The following is a 16666-nucleotide window of genomic DNA, read 5'->3' as shown; positions in this document are numbered from 1 at the left end:
ACATATTTTTGTACCTGTATCAACTCAGCAGTGCACAGAGTGAYGGCAGAGTCCAGAGCCTGCAGAGTATTGTGCACTCCCCAGGTGCAAAAACAAGAATCACTTGTAAGAAAACAATGGGATTCAACACATATGAATGCTGATGACTTTCTGAAGAGATAGGTATCTCCAATACATTCCTGATTGTACCTTCTCTAAAGAAAGAATGAAATGGGACCACTCAAAAAGATTATGGGACAAGAACGCGGAGGCAATCACAATGAAACTCTATGTGAGCTGCCATTTTCAGAGTAAATGYTATTGTACATTTGGGGAAACCTTGCAGTTCCCTAGGAGAATGATGTCCACACTATTGATTTCATCTGTCTAATAAGTCCAATATTCCTGTGGTACTTTTAATACAGTAGAGCTACAACACAGTGTTAAAAGGGGTCTCAGTGAAAGCCTGTGGGGACACCTTTTTTTTTTTTTTTTCTTTCTCTTACACTTGTTTCTTTTCTTTCTGCAGAAATGCAGACAGGGCAAAACAGACCACATCCCTGTTCTGCAGGTTGGTATGTGAACAGCCAGCAAAACCCAGAAGAGCAACTTCAGCAAAAACTCTATTCAGCCTTGAAAAGCTGAGGAACACATAGTGAACCAAGAAACTATAGGAAATAGAGCTGCCAAACTCTTAAAATCCTCAACAGAGCACATGACAACTGAGATTTTTCAAAAGCTTATAAAGCAAAAGGTTTTGCCTGGCACTGGAACAATGGCTATCCACTTCTATTTCTAGCTATTGCTCCAAAGCTCATGAAAAGTTAAAAATGAACACAGTTGAAAATGAACACAGTTGAAGAACATTTTTTAACCCAGACTTAGTTTAAGAAATGGATGGTTGGAACCTTCCTAAAACCATTTCAAAAGCAAGTTACAGGAAAATTTCAGACCAAACACAAGCTCTTTGGCAAGGTTATGTTTAACTGAAAGCAGACCCTTAAAATGGGAAACACTGTGCAACCTTCACTCAGGATTTGGAATGAACTGAGATTCATTCCACATGAATCTCAATATAATAATTGAAATTGTCTAAGTGGCTCTTGTCGTTAAAGCTCAAGAGAAACACAAATTATAGATTAATCATTTATTTACATTTATACTGCTCAAGTACGTCATCATTAAGAGCATTATTTTAACTACTCCAAAAATGAAAAGATTCACAGATTTCTAGCTCAGAGACTGTAAATTTCCCTTTTCTAATAGATAGTCCATCAACTGAGCAAAGACCTAGCCAAGGCTGAGGGACTTAAAATGATAGCCTTTCACCTTCTTTTTCACTGCAATCCTACATGGAGAGGTCACCTGAAAGCATTTCCATGGATGGCTTCAACTTTCTTATCATCTTTAGTCTATTATATTCACAGATAAACAAACTTCTCACAATGGGATAAAATTCTCTCCTGACTTTGAAGACACCAGAAGTATGTTCGCTGTATCCAAAACTATACCTAAGCAGTCAGTACACTGCTTTCTCTCCTCTTGATGGAGTAAAAAAGTCTTTTTCTTTTTCAGTAAGAAAATCAATCAACAAGGTGCTTGAAGTATCTGGTCAGTTAAGAGAAATTTGAAGTCTCTCCCTCTGACATTCCTGACCCCTTGCAATTCAAATTTGGGTTGGCTTTCATCTCAGTGATTATACTCAGTTTTATTGCCTTTTAAAAAAATGAGGTGCTTTGTCCCTTCTCTGAATGGATCAGGGCTATCAGAGCTCACTAAAATTCTTTATCTCTTCTCATCACTACTTTGTTCCTGCCTCACCCTTGCTTGGGAAAAGACAAGGGAAGTATGCAGTTCATCTGAAGATAGTCATGTAAGAAAACACTGAAACTCTCCAGAGCTCTACCACAGAGAAAAGGCAGAAAAATAGCAGATCRATACTTCCTCTTCAGGTGTTATTTCTAACTCATGTACATGCAGTTTATCATATCATGGATTGGAAAACATGCATTGGCTTATCAATAGTGGAACATGCAGTTCACTTGAGGATGGATAATTTATTCTTTTGGCAACACTGAAGCAACATGAGACCTTTTTTCCTTTGGATTCTCAATAGGAACATGGCACAAAGCCCAGTGGAAAAGATGCATCACACTGAGACTCACTCAGGACTCTGATTTATCCAAACCCTGAATCCAGACCTTTTATCAATGAGGGGTCTTTTTAATATCAAGACTAGATGATAATATGTAATGCAAATAGTTTATTCTTAGAAATAATATCACTACCTATCTGACTTAAACATTTTACACTCGTAATTGTTGGTTTACAACTGGCAAAATTCAGCATTGTAGAATTAATATGAAAAAGGTGAAATACACCAGCAAGAACCAATCCATTGCACGCAAGGGGATACTGGCAACTGATCTGATCCCATTTCCCCATTGCACTGGGAACTGATCAGATAAAACAAGTGACTACCTGAATACAATAAAAACCCACACAATATGAAGATTATGAAATGACTTCTTTGTGTTTTCATATGTTTTCGCACAAGGCCCCAACAGGATTGCAAATAAGTGTTTTAAAACTCAGTTGCACTGCAGTTCCTGAAAGAAAACATGCCATTGGATACTCCAGTACTTGACTGAAAAACAGGCTCAAAGAAAGGTGTGTTCACTCGAGGTTATGGTGGGGTCCTAAGTAYGACCTGTTCACCAGTCCTATCATACGGGGCATCAAAGCAAGAAAGTGGCAGGTTGGAGCTGCAATAAGTTTTGCTCATTTTCCATGGGTTTAATGTATCTTTGCTTGCCAGTTAAAGCCATCTCTTGGCTGTTCAAGCTTGTAGCCAGGCCAGTGTGAGCCCCTTGATGTCTTCCAGGAACAGAAGACAGCTTCCGTCAAAAACTGACTTTTGGTTCAAAACCCTTTCATTGCATATTTTATGGCATCTGTTCTTCTAGCTTGAAATAAAGCTATATATTATTCCAGAAATATTCAGAAAGTGTTCAGAACTAAATGCATGAAAAGGATAATTACCCTTCTAAAAGACTTTTCCAACTAATCTTGAAAAAACCCCTCATATAAGCATCTGTGTTACTAGCACAGACAAAAATACAGTATTTAACAAAGAATTTATGCAAATGCTGGCTCTATCTGAATGAAAGCTAGTTCCAGTTAAGCTCTTAAATTTAATCATGAAGTCTTTGTCCTTTATATGCTTTGTATTTTTACAAGAATGGGAGAAAATATTTCAGAGGGCTTTATTTTTTGTATGCTTTTGTTTTCTTTTGAATTCATGGGTTTTATTTAATATCATCTAACTCCAGAGGTAACACAACAGAAAATTATAACTCAAATATTCAAATAGGTAAATGAATAAATAATGCAATTCAGAAACTTCTTAAAATCAACTAAGCACATTTCAAACCTGCAAATTCATGACCTTAAGATTAAATACATTATGAAATGATCTCCTGTTGATACTAAAGCCCTTATTCCATAATCTGTCATTTAGATCAAATGTTGCTCCTATGGTAAGTGTGACCCTGCACTAGTTTACAGAAGAAAAAAYATCAGAGGAAAAATGGAAATATTTCTCCTAGATATTTTTTCTCTTTTCGCATTTCTGGTTGGTTGTTCCAACCAGAGGGTTAGTTCTAAGTATTCACAGACAAGGAAAGTTAGTAAATGGAATGCAAATGAGGCAGTGAAATGCACAGAAGCACATTTATGTTATCATTAATATAATTCGTATCTATTCAGACACATAGCCTAAAAGTGATGTGGAAATAAGTGAGAAAGGTCTATTTACTGGAATTGAATAAATTTGAAAAAAAAGAAAAGAAAAACTGTTGCATTTTCAGCCTGGATGTCTCCTAACATGAAGCAGAACACTTCAAATACAAGAAGTGACCAGGATATATATATATATATGTGTGTGTGTGTGTGTGTGCATACACATATACATTATGCGTGTGTATACATATATATGTTTTTTATATATACGTTATACATATATACATATATATGTTATATATATGCATTCTTCCTCCAACAATACATGTGAAGCTTCAATACATTCTTTTCTTTGTTCCTAAGATATCTGTTATCATAGTAACTATTAATTTATGAACAAAGGACAGTAATCCACAGGCAGTATCCTGGCTTTCTCAATAATACACTCACCAAAATACAGCTAAAATAAAAGTTGTATAAAATGTAAGATTCTCATTGTGTATTAAGGCATCAGAGTGAGCAGTAGCTTTGCTGTAGGTATTGTGTTCAACAATTCTTCTAAACCTTCTGTTACAGCAAAGATTTGTTAGAAATGCTCAAAAAATGGAAGATAGAGATACAAGCTGCAAATTACAAACCATGTCAATTCACTAATAAGTAATTATAAAAGCTTTCAGCAGAATTTCAATTACAATCACTTATTTTCATGACCGTAACTCAGCAGCAAAAATAGATTTTGTGATGAATATCAGTCCATGGCTTCTTCAAATAAGCCGTAGTAAAAATGCAAACATAAACCTGCAGCTATTGGTGACATATACTTTGAAATGACTTTTGTGCACAAAAATTTACTTTCTTCAAAGAAACTGATCACCATGATAGGAAACTGTCCTCAGAATTTAATAGTGTTGATCTCTTAGCACTTAAAATCTGAACTGAAGCAGGACTTGGGGTGGAGCACTACACCTTAGACCTGCAGGTATCATTCAGCACAGCATACAGCACTGCAAAATGTTCTGAAGCACTAATTACTTGATAAATCTCCAGTATTTCTGCTATTCCATAACATGATATTAGACACAGATAACACATATTAGACAGAAACAGAAAAAAAGATTTTGCAGTTGACAAWATCGAAATTTTCTGAGATAAAGCACTGAGGAACTACATGTATCTACTTTCTTTAAAAACGAAACTTCGGAACTTAACCCATTAGAAGAGATAGACTTCTCATTTCAACACACAGAGATGGTGAATTTTTATTTTCTGTTTTGTTTTTGTGTTCACACTAGCCTAACAATGTCCCAGCAGATTTTTTACATTCAAGAACGGATGCTGCACAAAGGAGCCTGATTAAGGAGAGAAACAACCTACAGCAGCCTGCAGAGTACAGCAGATCCTGGGCAGCACTCTGAAGGTACCTTAAGCCACTGTGAGGACACCTTAAGCCATTCAGTGGAAACTATTTGTGCTTGCCACTATTTCAGGTTATTTCAGCACTCTGAGCACTCTGCCTTCATCACCACGGTGTCAGCTTTCCCTCATGCAAGGTGAGCGTGCTGATCTTTCCTGACTTTATAAGGGTAATGTGAATTTCAAATACACGGAGTGTCTAAAGCACTTTGAGATCCCTGGATAAAAGGTGCCAGATAAGTGCGAAAAATCCATCTGTATGATTAACAATTTCTTTTTCCGGAGTATAGCTCAGATCTTACTTTGCTTCCAGTGCCAGTGCAATGATGCCTGCAGCCATAGGTGCAGAGGCTGAGGTTCCCGTATGGCTGTCTGTGCAACGCTGCCTCAGGTCTGTGGTGATCTGGAAGAAATCGAATGTGCGAAATTTAGAACACAGCTTCAGAAATCAGAACAGGTTTCATTTGCTTGAGTGAGCTGCCTGTAAGCAGAGGGTATTTTCTTCTTTCATCACAAAGAAGGAAAAAGAGCCTTCTGAGTACATGATTTTAGATGTTCATTTTCTGCTCAGTGCTTGAAGACCTTTGTGAACTTGGAGGAGTGTTCTCTGTATTGCACTGAAAACATAAGTTAGTCTCATTTTTTTTTCATGGCATGACCAACAAAAGACCTGTAAACTTGGAAAACATGCACAGGGTTTGTAACAAAATGGTTAGAACTCTGCTCTTCCATTACTTTGCATTTATAGAGCACTTCCCATCCAAGAATCTCAAAGTGCTTTACAAATTGGGATGAATTACACTTCACAGTTTTCCCAACATACAGCTTCATTATGATCATTTTTAAGACTGAAAACCAGAGGTATGGATGGGTTAATGGAGTTACCTGAAGTTACAACAAAAGTACATGGTAGAAAAGAATGCAGTTATGCTCATGTTAAGTACTGCATTTAATTCACAATCTTTTCCTTCCTTCCTTACGCAATAATTCAGATGAAATTACGCAACAATTCATCTGAAAATCCTGATGTAATCACAAATTTGGTTTGAAGATCTCCAGCCTATTAGTTATTTGGAGTTTTATACTGTTAAATACTGCTTAATAATGATCTCAATGCCTCCATAAAGCCGTCACACACAACACCAACTAAAAAGTCACAGTGCTTGGTGTTAGAATGCTCCTACCACAAAGAATTTCAGGTAAATACTTTCTSCAATGCAACAGATTATATACAATAATGTATTCACTCTGAAACTATTTCTTTCAGGCAAGATTAACCTCAAATGATTCTACTTGAAATTCTTTTTTCTGGAGAAGTGGTTCCTAGCAAGACCTAAGCACTGGAGACAAGAAGCCAGGACCACCTGAAGATGCTCAAGCAAAACACATGCAGATGTTTCCATTAAATGTAATTCAGTAGTTGTAACACAGACACATGCAAAAAGATGAAGGGGAGGGAGTGGATCACAGGAGAGTGGGAACCAAAGCACACAAAAGTCCAAGATGTGTAAAAATATCTGTCTAGTTTAAAAATTGGAAGCTACTCGAAATATGGTCTTGAAAAATAGCCATATACTATCTGAACACATTACAAACAATTACAATCTGTGTGGGACACACAGGTTTTACTCATATACATTGATAATATTCAGTATTGTATATATTACATAAATAATAAAAGTCCTGCTGAAAGTCCTAAAGACATGTTAACATGTACAGGCTAGCAAAAAGGACTTATATAAAGGAGGTTGACAGGATCAATGAAGTGATTGTTGAAAGCAAGTAGTGACTGTGTGAAACAAAATGGAAGGTTCTAGAAGCTGAAAAGTAAGGATCAAAGCATTTACAATGCCATACCCTTACGGATATGTCATATTCTTCAAGGATACTCAAGTCTAAGAACTCTTTTTTACCTTGTCTTTCATATATGTATACATGTTCCTTTTTTCCATTTTCATCTTTTAATAACTAAAAAAGCGATCCCTTTAAGTAAAATGCTCGTATCATTTCTTCATCTCTTGCTTCTCCTCCTGTTAGTTCATAAATCTGAACAATGAAAATTAATGGAAAACCCGAATACACGTGCCACACACTCCCTATGCTAAGAGAAAGAACAGGAACTACCCTATGAGTGCACTCCTTATGTATGTAGATGCAAGGTTTTAGAGATAAGATGGAAATGGTCAAGGTTTATAGGAGGTTTATAGGTTCCTTGCTAGGGAGCTTCCTGTCCACTTTCCAAGGATATCAGTGCCTGCAGGAGTTCAGGCAGGAAGAATTGCCTCCATAACTGCTTTGCATTAGGGCACTGTCTTGCACATGCCAAAAGACAACACTGCATCATGCTTATCTGTCTTTCTCCTGCTCTGGAAGAAGAACACTCTCCATTTTTCATTGCTTTGTACCTGTGGAAACCAAGCATAATAAAAGCACGACATCTCTTTCCTCTGCAATGAAGTCTCATGTCTCAAGCAGACATTGTGGCTGCAGCCTGGACTACAGCCCCTTTTGGCTCTTTTGCACAGCAAATATTTCAGCAGGAAATGTATAAAGAAAGCCTCCTAAGTGGAAATCCCATTTGAGCCATTTCAAAGGGAAGTTACTGACAGGAGCGGAGATGGTTAGGTGAAAATTACCTCAAAGGCTGTGCTTTTCAGCACTGTGGATTCATTGTCAGAAATGCCTTGTGTCTATAGCTTGCAGAAAAAAGGAGAACAGGACCACCAACAGGCAAGCAAATTTTGAGAAGAAAAATGATGCTCCAAATTCCAGAACCACATGARGGCAACATCATTAATCACACAAAAAAAGTGTGTAACATTTGACAGCCCCGTGAAGCTGTCATTATTGTCATCGAGAGGAGCTGTCATGCCTTTAGCTGCGTGCAGGGGAGCAGAAATTTCTGAATCTTTTGTTGAACATTTGTATGCTTCAAATTGTGCAACAAATGCTGATCTTTGAAAACGCTGATTGGTTTACCCATGACCAGTCCATGTAACACTTTTGTGGCTCTGAGTCAAATCTACCCCTTCCGAATCAACCAGATTTGACCAAATGCAGTGATGCTTCTAGTGCTGGTGTTTTTTATGAGATTAACAGCCTTGATGAAAGTCAAATAAAAGTTACAGCAATCATCAAAATGTACTGTAATACCTGCCCTATGTGGAAGCTACGCAGCTTTCAGAAAATGCACMGACTTACTAAAGAAACACTGTAGAAACACATTGTAATAGTTTTCGTATAAGCAATTTGCTCTAAAGATTTAAGGAGATGCTATTTCTGAACACATTATTAAGGCTATACCATCAATCCTCTCATAGTTTCATCTATTGTGAGGTTAATGACTTAGGTCAAAAACAGGATTTTCCTTCACAGAGAACAYGCTCACTCTGTCCTAAGCCTCCTATTCATGGATATTTCATATTTCATGACTTTGGCCTTCTGAATTGATTGAATCATTTTTTACCTACTGCTGTAATTCCTCAGGATATGCTGTTTCTACCAACCTGTGTCCCTAAAGTGACAAGGATTTAACAAGAACCATCTGCTCCTTTCTRTGTTCTTTATCTTCTCAAAGCTGAAGCTGCCATGTTGTACCTCAGTACTCTGCAAAAATTTGTGTTTAAAGAGGTGAAAAGAGGGGTATTTTTGTTGTTTTTGTTGATGCTGATATTTGCTTCAAGTTCTGTTTAAAGACAGAAATATATCTTAAAAGATAAATAAATTCAGCAGATGACAAAACAATTTTATGGAATAAAGAAATACTAAATACTGATGGGATGTTTAGAAGATGAAGTTTACAAAGTAGTATACATTTCTTTTTCTGCGAGAGATTTTTCCCTTTAAATTCACTACTATTTTCAGAAATTATTTTAAAAAGGAATTCAAAGGACTATGAAATGTGATGCATTTGTGCAACATCTTTGACATATTCATGACTCAGATAAATATCTGTAGCTATGTTGTATTGATCATATTTTAAGATAATTATTTCAAGTAATGCAAAGCTGCATGGGCCTAACCTGGGAAACTATCTTCCAAGGTTGTCCTACATTCAAAATTGCACAGGGGCAGAGAAAGATATAYTGGCAAATGTGTATCTTTGGCTATTATTTCTACACTCACTCTGTTCTGAAAGATAACCTCCATAAAGAATCTTTGGTCTTTAACTAGTCTACATTGAACTATGTCTCAGAGGTTGAGTTTCTACAATTGTGCCTGCGTTTTTCAGATGTAGTTGAAAAGACCTAGAAATAACACAAGTTCTTGTCTCTAATTGTGTAGAAGATATACAGGCAACCACCTCTGAAAAATATTTGTATGCCTTAGATGTATATAATACAGTTAGATGTTGGACACTGAATCCACAGTGGGCAAACATATACAGCAATATAACTTGGTGCAGCCTCAAGTTAAGTGCATGGTTAGCACGTTCCTTTGGCCACAGAAAGCAGGACTCATGCGAGATGTTAATATTAGTGTGTATTTCCCTGTAACTGGCAGCTTAGACTGTTACAAACCAGACTTTGTTGTCTTTACTTTAGTCCAAAGTCAGTAAAAATAATCTCCACATGGAAGACGGGTGCAGATGACATTATTCTCAAATTTACCAAGCTAATTAGTATCAAACAAGAATGAAAACCTCCAAAATTGGAAAAGCTCCTAAAATTATGTTACAAGCCGCATTTGTAACAATTATAAAAACATGTGGTAACATCAAAAGGAGGAAAAAAAGTCTCTGGGTACTTATAAATGTGTGAGTTTTTTTATGAATCTGCTTGGAAGCCAAAACATTTTAATAAGAATTTTTACTTGTCCCTTTCTAATCCACACAAGAGTCTAACATGTTCACTTGGTGACGGGATATCACAGAATCACAGAATGGCTGAGGTTGGAAGGGACCTCTAGAGATCATCCARTCCARCCYCCTGCTCCAGCAGGGACACCCAGAGCACGGGGCACAGGGCGGCATCCAGGCGGGTTGGGAAGATCTCCAGAGAAGGAGACTCCACARCCTCCCTGGGCAGCCTGTGCCAGGGCTCTGGCACCCTCACAGGAAAGAAGTTCCTCCTCACATGGAGATGGAACTGCCTGTGTGTCAACTTACACCCATTGCCCCTTGTCACTGGCCACTACTGAGAAGGGCTTGGCCCCTTCCTCCCTACATTCTCCCCTCAGGTACTTATACACACTGATCAGATCTATCAATTTTCTCTTCTCTAGGCTAAACAGGCCCAACTCACTTAGTATTTCCTCATATTCCAGTCCCTTAATCATCTTTATTGCTCCACATCCCTCTTGTCCTGGGGAGCCCAGAGCTGCCCCCAGTGCTCCAGGTTTGGCCTCCCCAGAGCTGAGCAGAGGGGCAGGATCCCCTCCCTGCCCCTGCTGSCAACRTCCTCCTCATGCAGCCAGGAGCCCAYTGGCCTTCTTGGCCACGAGGGCACTGCTRCCTCATGGSTAACTTGGTGTCCACCAGGACTCCCAGGTCCCTCTCTGCGGAGCTGCTCTTCAGCAGGTCAGCCCCTAATCTGTSCTGGTGCCTGGGGTTACTGCTCCCCAGGTGCAGGACCCTGCACTTGTCCTTGTTGAACCTCATGAGGTTCCTCTCTGCCGAACTCTGCAGCCTGTCCAGGTCCCTCTGAATGGCAGCACAGCCCTTCGGAGTGTCAGCCACTCCACTCCGCTTGGGATGATCCACAAACTTGCTCAGGTGCTCTCTCTGTCCTTGTCCAAGTGACTGATGAATCACTTGCTCAACTTCTTTCCTCTAGGAAGGCACAGATCTTGAGCTTGGAGAAAGTGGTGCTTGGATATTAGCCAGTTCTCCTGGACCCTCATTCCTTCTAGGACCCTGATCCTCCAAGGAGCTCCCTGAAGAGGTCAAAATCAGCTCTCCTAAAGCCCAGGGTTACAATCCAGCTTCCTCCATGGAGGATATGTGAATTCCAACACCTCATGGTCACTGCAGCCAAGACTTCCCCCAACCCTCACATATCCTACTAGACCATCTCTGTTTGTTAGTACCAGGTCTAGCAGCGCCCCTCCCCTTGTTGGCTTATCAACCACCTGCATCAAGAAGTTACCTATCCACAAAGTTCTGCAGGAACCTCCTGGACTGTCTGTTCCTGTCTGTGTGGTCATCCCAGCAGACATCAGCGTGGTTGAAGCCATATCCACCTCATAAGACACTCTGCCCACAGTGGCAGGAAAACAGAAAAGGGAAAAAGGAGTTGGAGACATGAAGGAAAAATAAGCCAGAACTGGAAGTAGCATCCATGCACTACAGAGTAGTAGACAAGTACTTCCCCTTAATATCATGTCCACATTTCTGTATTATTATGATACAGAATCTCATATGATATCAGAGTTTTTTTCAAATACTGTCAATAAACAAGAATGAGTTCATTAATTTTGATTGAAAATACCATGCTATGTCTGATCGTGCTGATTTACTGTAGTAGTCCATACTTATTCTGAGTCAAACTTTCATAAACTGAACCATCATATGCCTTCATCAAACACTGTTAATTTTTTCACATAGTGGCATGAATTTGAGATCTTCATAATGTGCACATTGCATTTAAATTTACATGCAGAAAAGTATTTGGAGAATCAAGATTGAAAATAATCTTTAGTTCTATCATTACTTGTCACTTAACACTTACTGCAAATTCCAGACTATTTTGCAGAAAGATAGGAAAACAATTTCTATATCAAAAAGGGTAGCAAAACAAGAAGCGAGTTATGATGCAGTGAAAATGATGTATGATTCATCAATGAAAATGAGCATGCATCTTTTTTTTTCCAAAGTCTTTTGGCAATTTGCAGCAGCTGGAAAACTCTGCTCAAAATTTTCACTTTCTGTTTTTTTCAGTTCATGTYTCAGATGGACTTCCTTTCAAATGAAATGAGGTTTAATAGATCTTTTGGAAGGGTGAACTGTAGTAGAGTATGAGAAGAGAATGAAGAAGTTTCCACAATGATTGTAAGCTTACCCTGTGGTCAAGAGAGGTGCCTGGGTGAGTGAGAGCCGCTGTGTCTGCATGTGGGTGTAACGTGTGTGGAAAGGACTTGGGAAAGCTGCAGCTGGTACCTGTAACTCTCCAATTGCCTTGGTTGTAATGGCTCAGTTCCACAATTTCATGTCAGTTCTCAGCAGACTCTGGGACAACAGCAGCACAAGGCTGTTCTCATGTGGGATCAGTGGTTTGTGTACAATGCAGACAGAAATCTGATCAGTGTACGGAGCGTGCAGAGCTCTCCTATGTCACTGAGGGGCTTGGGAGGAGGAACAGGCTGCCTTCAAAGGCAAAACAACAGCAGAAAACATCTTCAGCTAGGTTACATGCTTCTGAACTCAACTGATAAGACAGCACAGGAAAGAGTGATGGGTGATATATTTACAGACTCTGATATCTGTGATCACAGAATGATTTGGCAGGCCCATCACCAAAGTCTGACCCAAGAGTAGTCAGGGTATAAATTAAGTTCTGGTAAATGAATGGTCAAGACACTTGTTTTTTTGTGGCTGTTCAGCATCTGAATGTTTCAGCTGATAGCAGTGAATACCAATGAGAGGACAGAAGATGCATACAGGTGATAAAGAAAGACAAAGGACAAATGGTGAAGCCTACAATAACAGTAGAATAAATCATACAGATATTTTATTTTAAAACATACTATAATCACCCTAAACAACACTGTTTTATTTGTATGGAAATTATAGAACCGTAACTAGTACTGTATAGAAAATGGATATTTCATTAAACATTCTCTTTTTGGAAAAAGTAAAATGAAGTTTTTACAGTATATGATGATAGTAAATCATCTCCCTATTTATAGCTATTGCTGCCACAACTGAAGATAGACATGTTTAAATCAGCAAGTTTGGAAGCATCAAAAACTTTTACAAGGGCAAGTCCTGGAACACTGGCCAAATTCCAGAAGATGAAAATCAACAGTGTCAATATTTTGAAAGGTTAAGCCTGAAAAAAATTACTTATTTGCTGTTTTTTTTTTTTTTCTAGTATGAAGTGATTGCTAGAGTATTTAAACTAATTATTAGCTAGTTAATTCATAGGATATTTAATGTTGGGTAACATGGACTGCTGGCAAACTGAGCATGCCAAATTAGTGCATTAGTGCAAATGCACTAATTGCACAAATTTTGCATTAGTGCAAATTAGACAGTAAGTGAAACATTTTAATTGGTATTGGTAATTAAAACAGCTTACTGTAGATTTTACTGTCTGATTCTCTGTCATTGGAAATTTCACAAGCAAGTTGGGATGTGTTTGTAAAATATATTTTTCAGTTGATCACAAGAACCACTGAATTTGAAGAAGGATTCAGCGAAGCATAATGCATAGACTGGGTTATGCAAGCAGTCTGACTGGAGCATCACAGTTGTCTCTGTTCACCTTAAACTAGTCAGACCTAAATATGAAAAATATACTAGTGAAGGTCTTTCAAAGGACAGTAGAGGGAATTTAATCACAGAAGTCAGCAGTGCTAGGAAACGGAGTCTATTCTTTATTATTATTTATCGAGGAGTACAGAAATATGCCAGGAACAAAGATAAGGTTTCTGTGGAGAGAAGCAAGTAAAGAACAGCAAAATTACTGGAACAAGAGGTACCTCAGAACAAGTTTAAAACAAAAATTAGATCATCTGAAAATAAGGAAGGTTCCAAGAAGGGATGGCCAGCATCCCAGAATCCTGAAAGACAAGGCAGACAGTATAAAAAAAATAGCTGCTAGAATTTTTAACTCCTCACTGACAGCAAGGGAGTTATCTACTAAGGACCAGAAAGAAGCTAGTATGAAGCCTCTGCCAAAAAGGACAACATGGTGGGGGCACCCACCTTAATTTTCTAAATGATAAGAAATAAAGATCTGTAGGCTCTATACTAGGATATCCTGGGAAGAAGACCATGTTTAACAAATCTCAGTGTTCCTAATGCAAGAGTTTAAAAGACTAAAAACATTAGATGCAAATATATCTGAATATACACTGAATTTGAATTGGCAGATATGCAATAACATACAAACACTAGTGGTATTAATTACTAAAAAGAATTAAAAACACCTCCTGCCTTTCTTGCTCAGAGAACATAATTGAAAATGGATACAGCCCATTCAGGGATCAGACCAGAAACAGCGCAGCAAAGATCAGCAAGATCTTGCTTTCAGGAAAAGTGCTTCTAAAATCATATATGTAGAGTATGAACACTAATCTTAAAAAAAGAGGATGTGCCCTAAGGCCCTCTGACAGGTTGCATAGTATTGGTCAGGAAACAAACCTGTTTTCTTGGCAACAGCAGTAAGATCTCTGAGAGCACCACTCAGAGCTTGCAGCAACTAGAAGAAAAATACAGCGTCCAGCCACAACATGCAGAGAGACACCTGTTGGCTACCAGCTTCTGAACCAGGAACAATTCTTTTCCTACTGGTTTATTTACATAGTGTAAGTAAGCTCTCTCTCCCTCCTTCTAAGACACTATGCAAAATACAAAACCACTTATGTAAAAGAATAAAAAACATACTATTTTCCTGTCGTAGGATTCCCCACTGCTGTATGTTGTAGCCAGTGTGGATGCACATTCTTCCAGATACCAGGGTTTCTTCCCACTTTCGGCTGTACTGCTTATGGAGATAGTGTAGATGCTATTGGTGTAGCCGTCACAGGAGCAGTGGTCGCGACTCCTTCCACCATTTCCAGATGCCCAAACAAAAACGGAGCCCARACCTCTTCGTCCCTGTTTGAAAAAGATACAAAACATTTGATTAATATTTGTTTTTTTTCTCCTCCCCTAATAGGTCTTTCTCCTTGAAAGGAATTTGAAGACAGATGACCAAACAGAATAGTTCACTGAGGAGGATCTGAAATAAAAATGATCAGACATAAAAATTAAGAGCACAAGGAGGATGAACACAGCTTTAGAAACCGAACTCCAGCTTTACTAAGAAAGAAGGTGACTTGGACCACACATTGGAACAGAACACTAGGTTGAAAGAGGAAAACAAGCAGTGTCCTTGCAACCCTTTGTAATGCATASTACCTTCTTTTTTTCCTAGAAACATCTCTTGGATGCTTCTTGTATTGACGGGTGACTTTTGGTATTTTTTGGCAGCACTATATACAGTGACAACAGCATGGTGATTTCACAGATCCTATAAACCACAGAATCACAGAAGAGCTGAGGTGGGAAGGGATCTCTGAGGGTCTCATTTTTCATGGTGCTAGTACTCTTATATAGGCATTGGTATTAAAAGTGAACACGCTCAGCAACCTATACTGCTGACCTCTAAATAGGAATTGGGGTTATTTGATTTATTTTTACACATTTCCTGAAGGTGAATGAAATTCAGATGCATGCAACCTGCAGGGWCTGCTTTAACTGCCAGCACTCACCACCTGTAAGCACTCTACATTGATTCTGSTAAAAAGATTAATCAAAGCACTGAAGTTGTGTTTGTTTATCCCAAGTTATGTTACCTTGTCTTATATGACATTCCCTCAAAGCAATGGAAGATCCTCCTACATCACAAYTGAACTAATAATCTCATTTATACCTCACTGGTTTGCAATTCATTATGTAATATGTGCTTAGTTTCAATAAATGCTAGCCTCACTTCTGTGTGTAAGCCAATATGATAGAGCATAGAGGTCCACTTGCTCTGCACAGATTAACTGTCTGTCCATTAGGAGAGCTCATTTTTTCTAAACAGAGTGCATCTGTGTACCACAAATGACACAAAGACAGCYGTTGGGCATCTCGTAGGTCAACCCTGAACAATTAGCAATTCAAAGATCCTTTCATCCAGATGCGCAGAGGGKTTTCATTAGAGCACTTTGTGCTGAGTGTAGCAGAACCTACATCAATATATGACAAAGAACAAACACTGCAGTCTGCAAATCAGGCTTGACTCTCAAATATAGATGAATTTSATTTTGTGAGTTTAACAGAAGTATAGTACCTGGAGAGAGTCTTCTCTCCAGCACAATAAGTTAAATAYCAAATTCTCCTGGCTAGTGTTTATACAAGGTTATTTCTCTAAAACGCAGCTTCTCATTAAAAAAACATTTCAAGCAGAGAAAAAAAATCCGTGGGTGCCAAGTTAAATGTATTATGAAATCCACATTCTCCAGACGAGATCAGCCTGAGCAGCTAGGGACTGCTGCTATTTCAACTTCTCTCCCTTTAATTGATTTAAGCACTACACCAATAAAATGATGCAAAACAATAAACTTTTGTTGCTGTTTTAAATGCCAGGCTTTTGCAAGCATTCTATGCCTACCTTACAGCTTCTCCTACCCACATTAATGAACTCCAGTCAAATCAAAATCCCCTGCTGTGTTGGTCTTCATGTTCTAGTTGCTCTTCTGAGCTGTCTGGGTCTAAYGCAGGGCCTCTTGACAGCAGCAGGACTTACCTTGATAACTTCACCGTGCACAAACCTATTCTGAACCACTTCTTCATTCTACTGCAAGTTATCTCCCTTTATTTCTTACCCCTCCATTCCTGAAC

At 38.5% G+C, this 16666-nt stretch overlaps 1 protein-coding gene across 3 annotated transcripts in view; it reads right to left on the bottom strand.

Moving 5' to 3' along the window:
- Positions 1 to 16666, bottom strand: part of PCSK5 (proprotein convertase subtilisin/kexin type 5) — a 234316-nt gene that overhangs the window by 106572 nt on the left and 111078 nt on the right. For all 3 annotated transcript variants that reach the window (XM_026051997.1, XM_026051995.1, XM_026051996.1), the window contains exons 8-9: positions 14681 to 14893; positions 5436 to 5536 (exon numbers count right to left, since the gene is read on the bottom strand). In XM_026051997.1, the coding sequence (XP_025907782.1) occupies positions 5436 to 5536; positions 14681 to 14893 (314 nt within the window). The remainder of the gene's footprint in view (positions 1 to 5435; positions 5537 to 14680; positions 14894 to 16666) is intronic.

The sequence above is a fragment of the Nothoprocta perdicaria genome, unplaced genomic scaffold (assembly GCF_003342845.1).
Source record: "Nothoprocta perdicaria isolate Ctin4 unplaced genomic scaffold, notPer1 scaffold_82, whole genome shotgun sequence".
Taxonomy (NCBI): domain Eukaryota; kingdom Metazoa; phylum Chordata; class Aves; order Tinamiformes; family Tinamidae; genus Nothoprocta; species Nothoprocta perdicaria.
The sequence above is the reverse complement of the archived record's forward strand: the minus strand, read 5'-3'. Positions and strand labels throughout refer to the sequence as shown.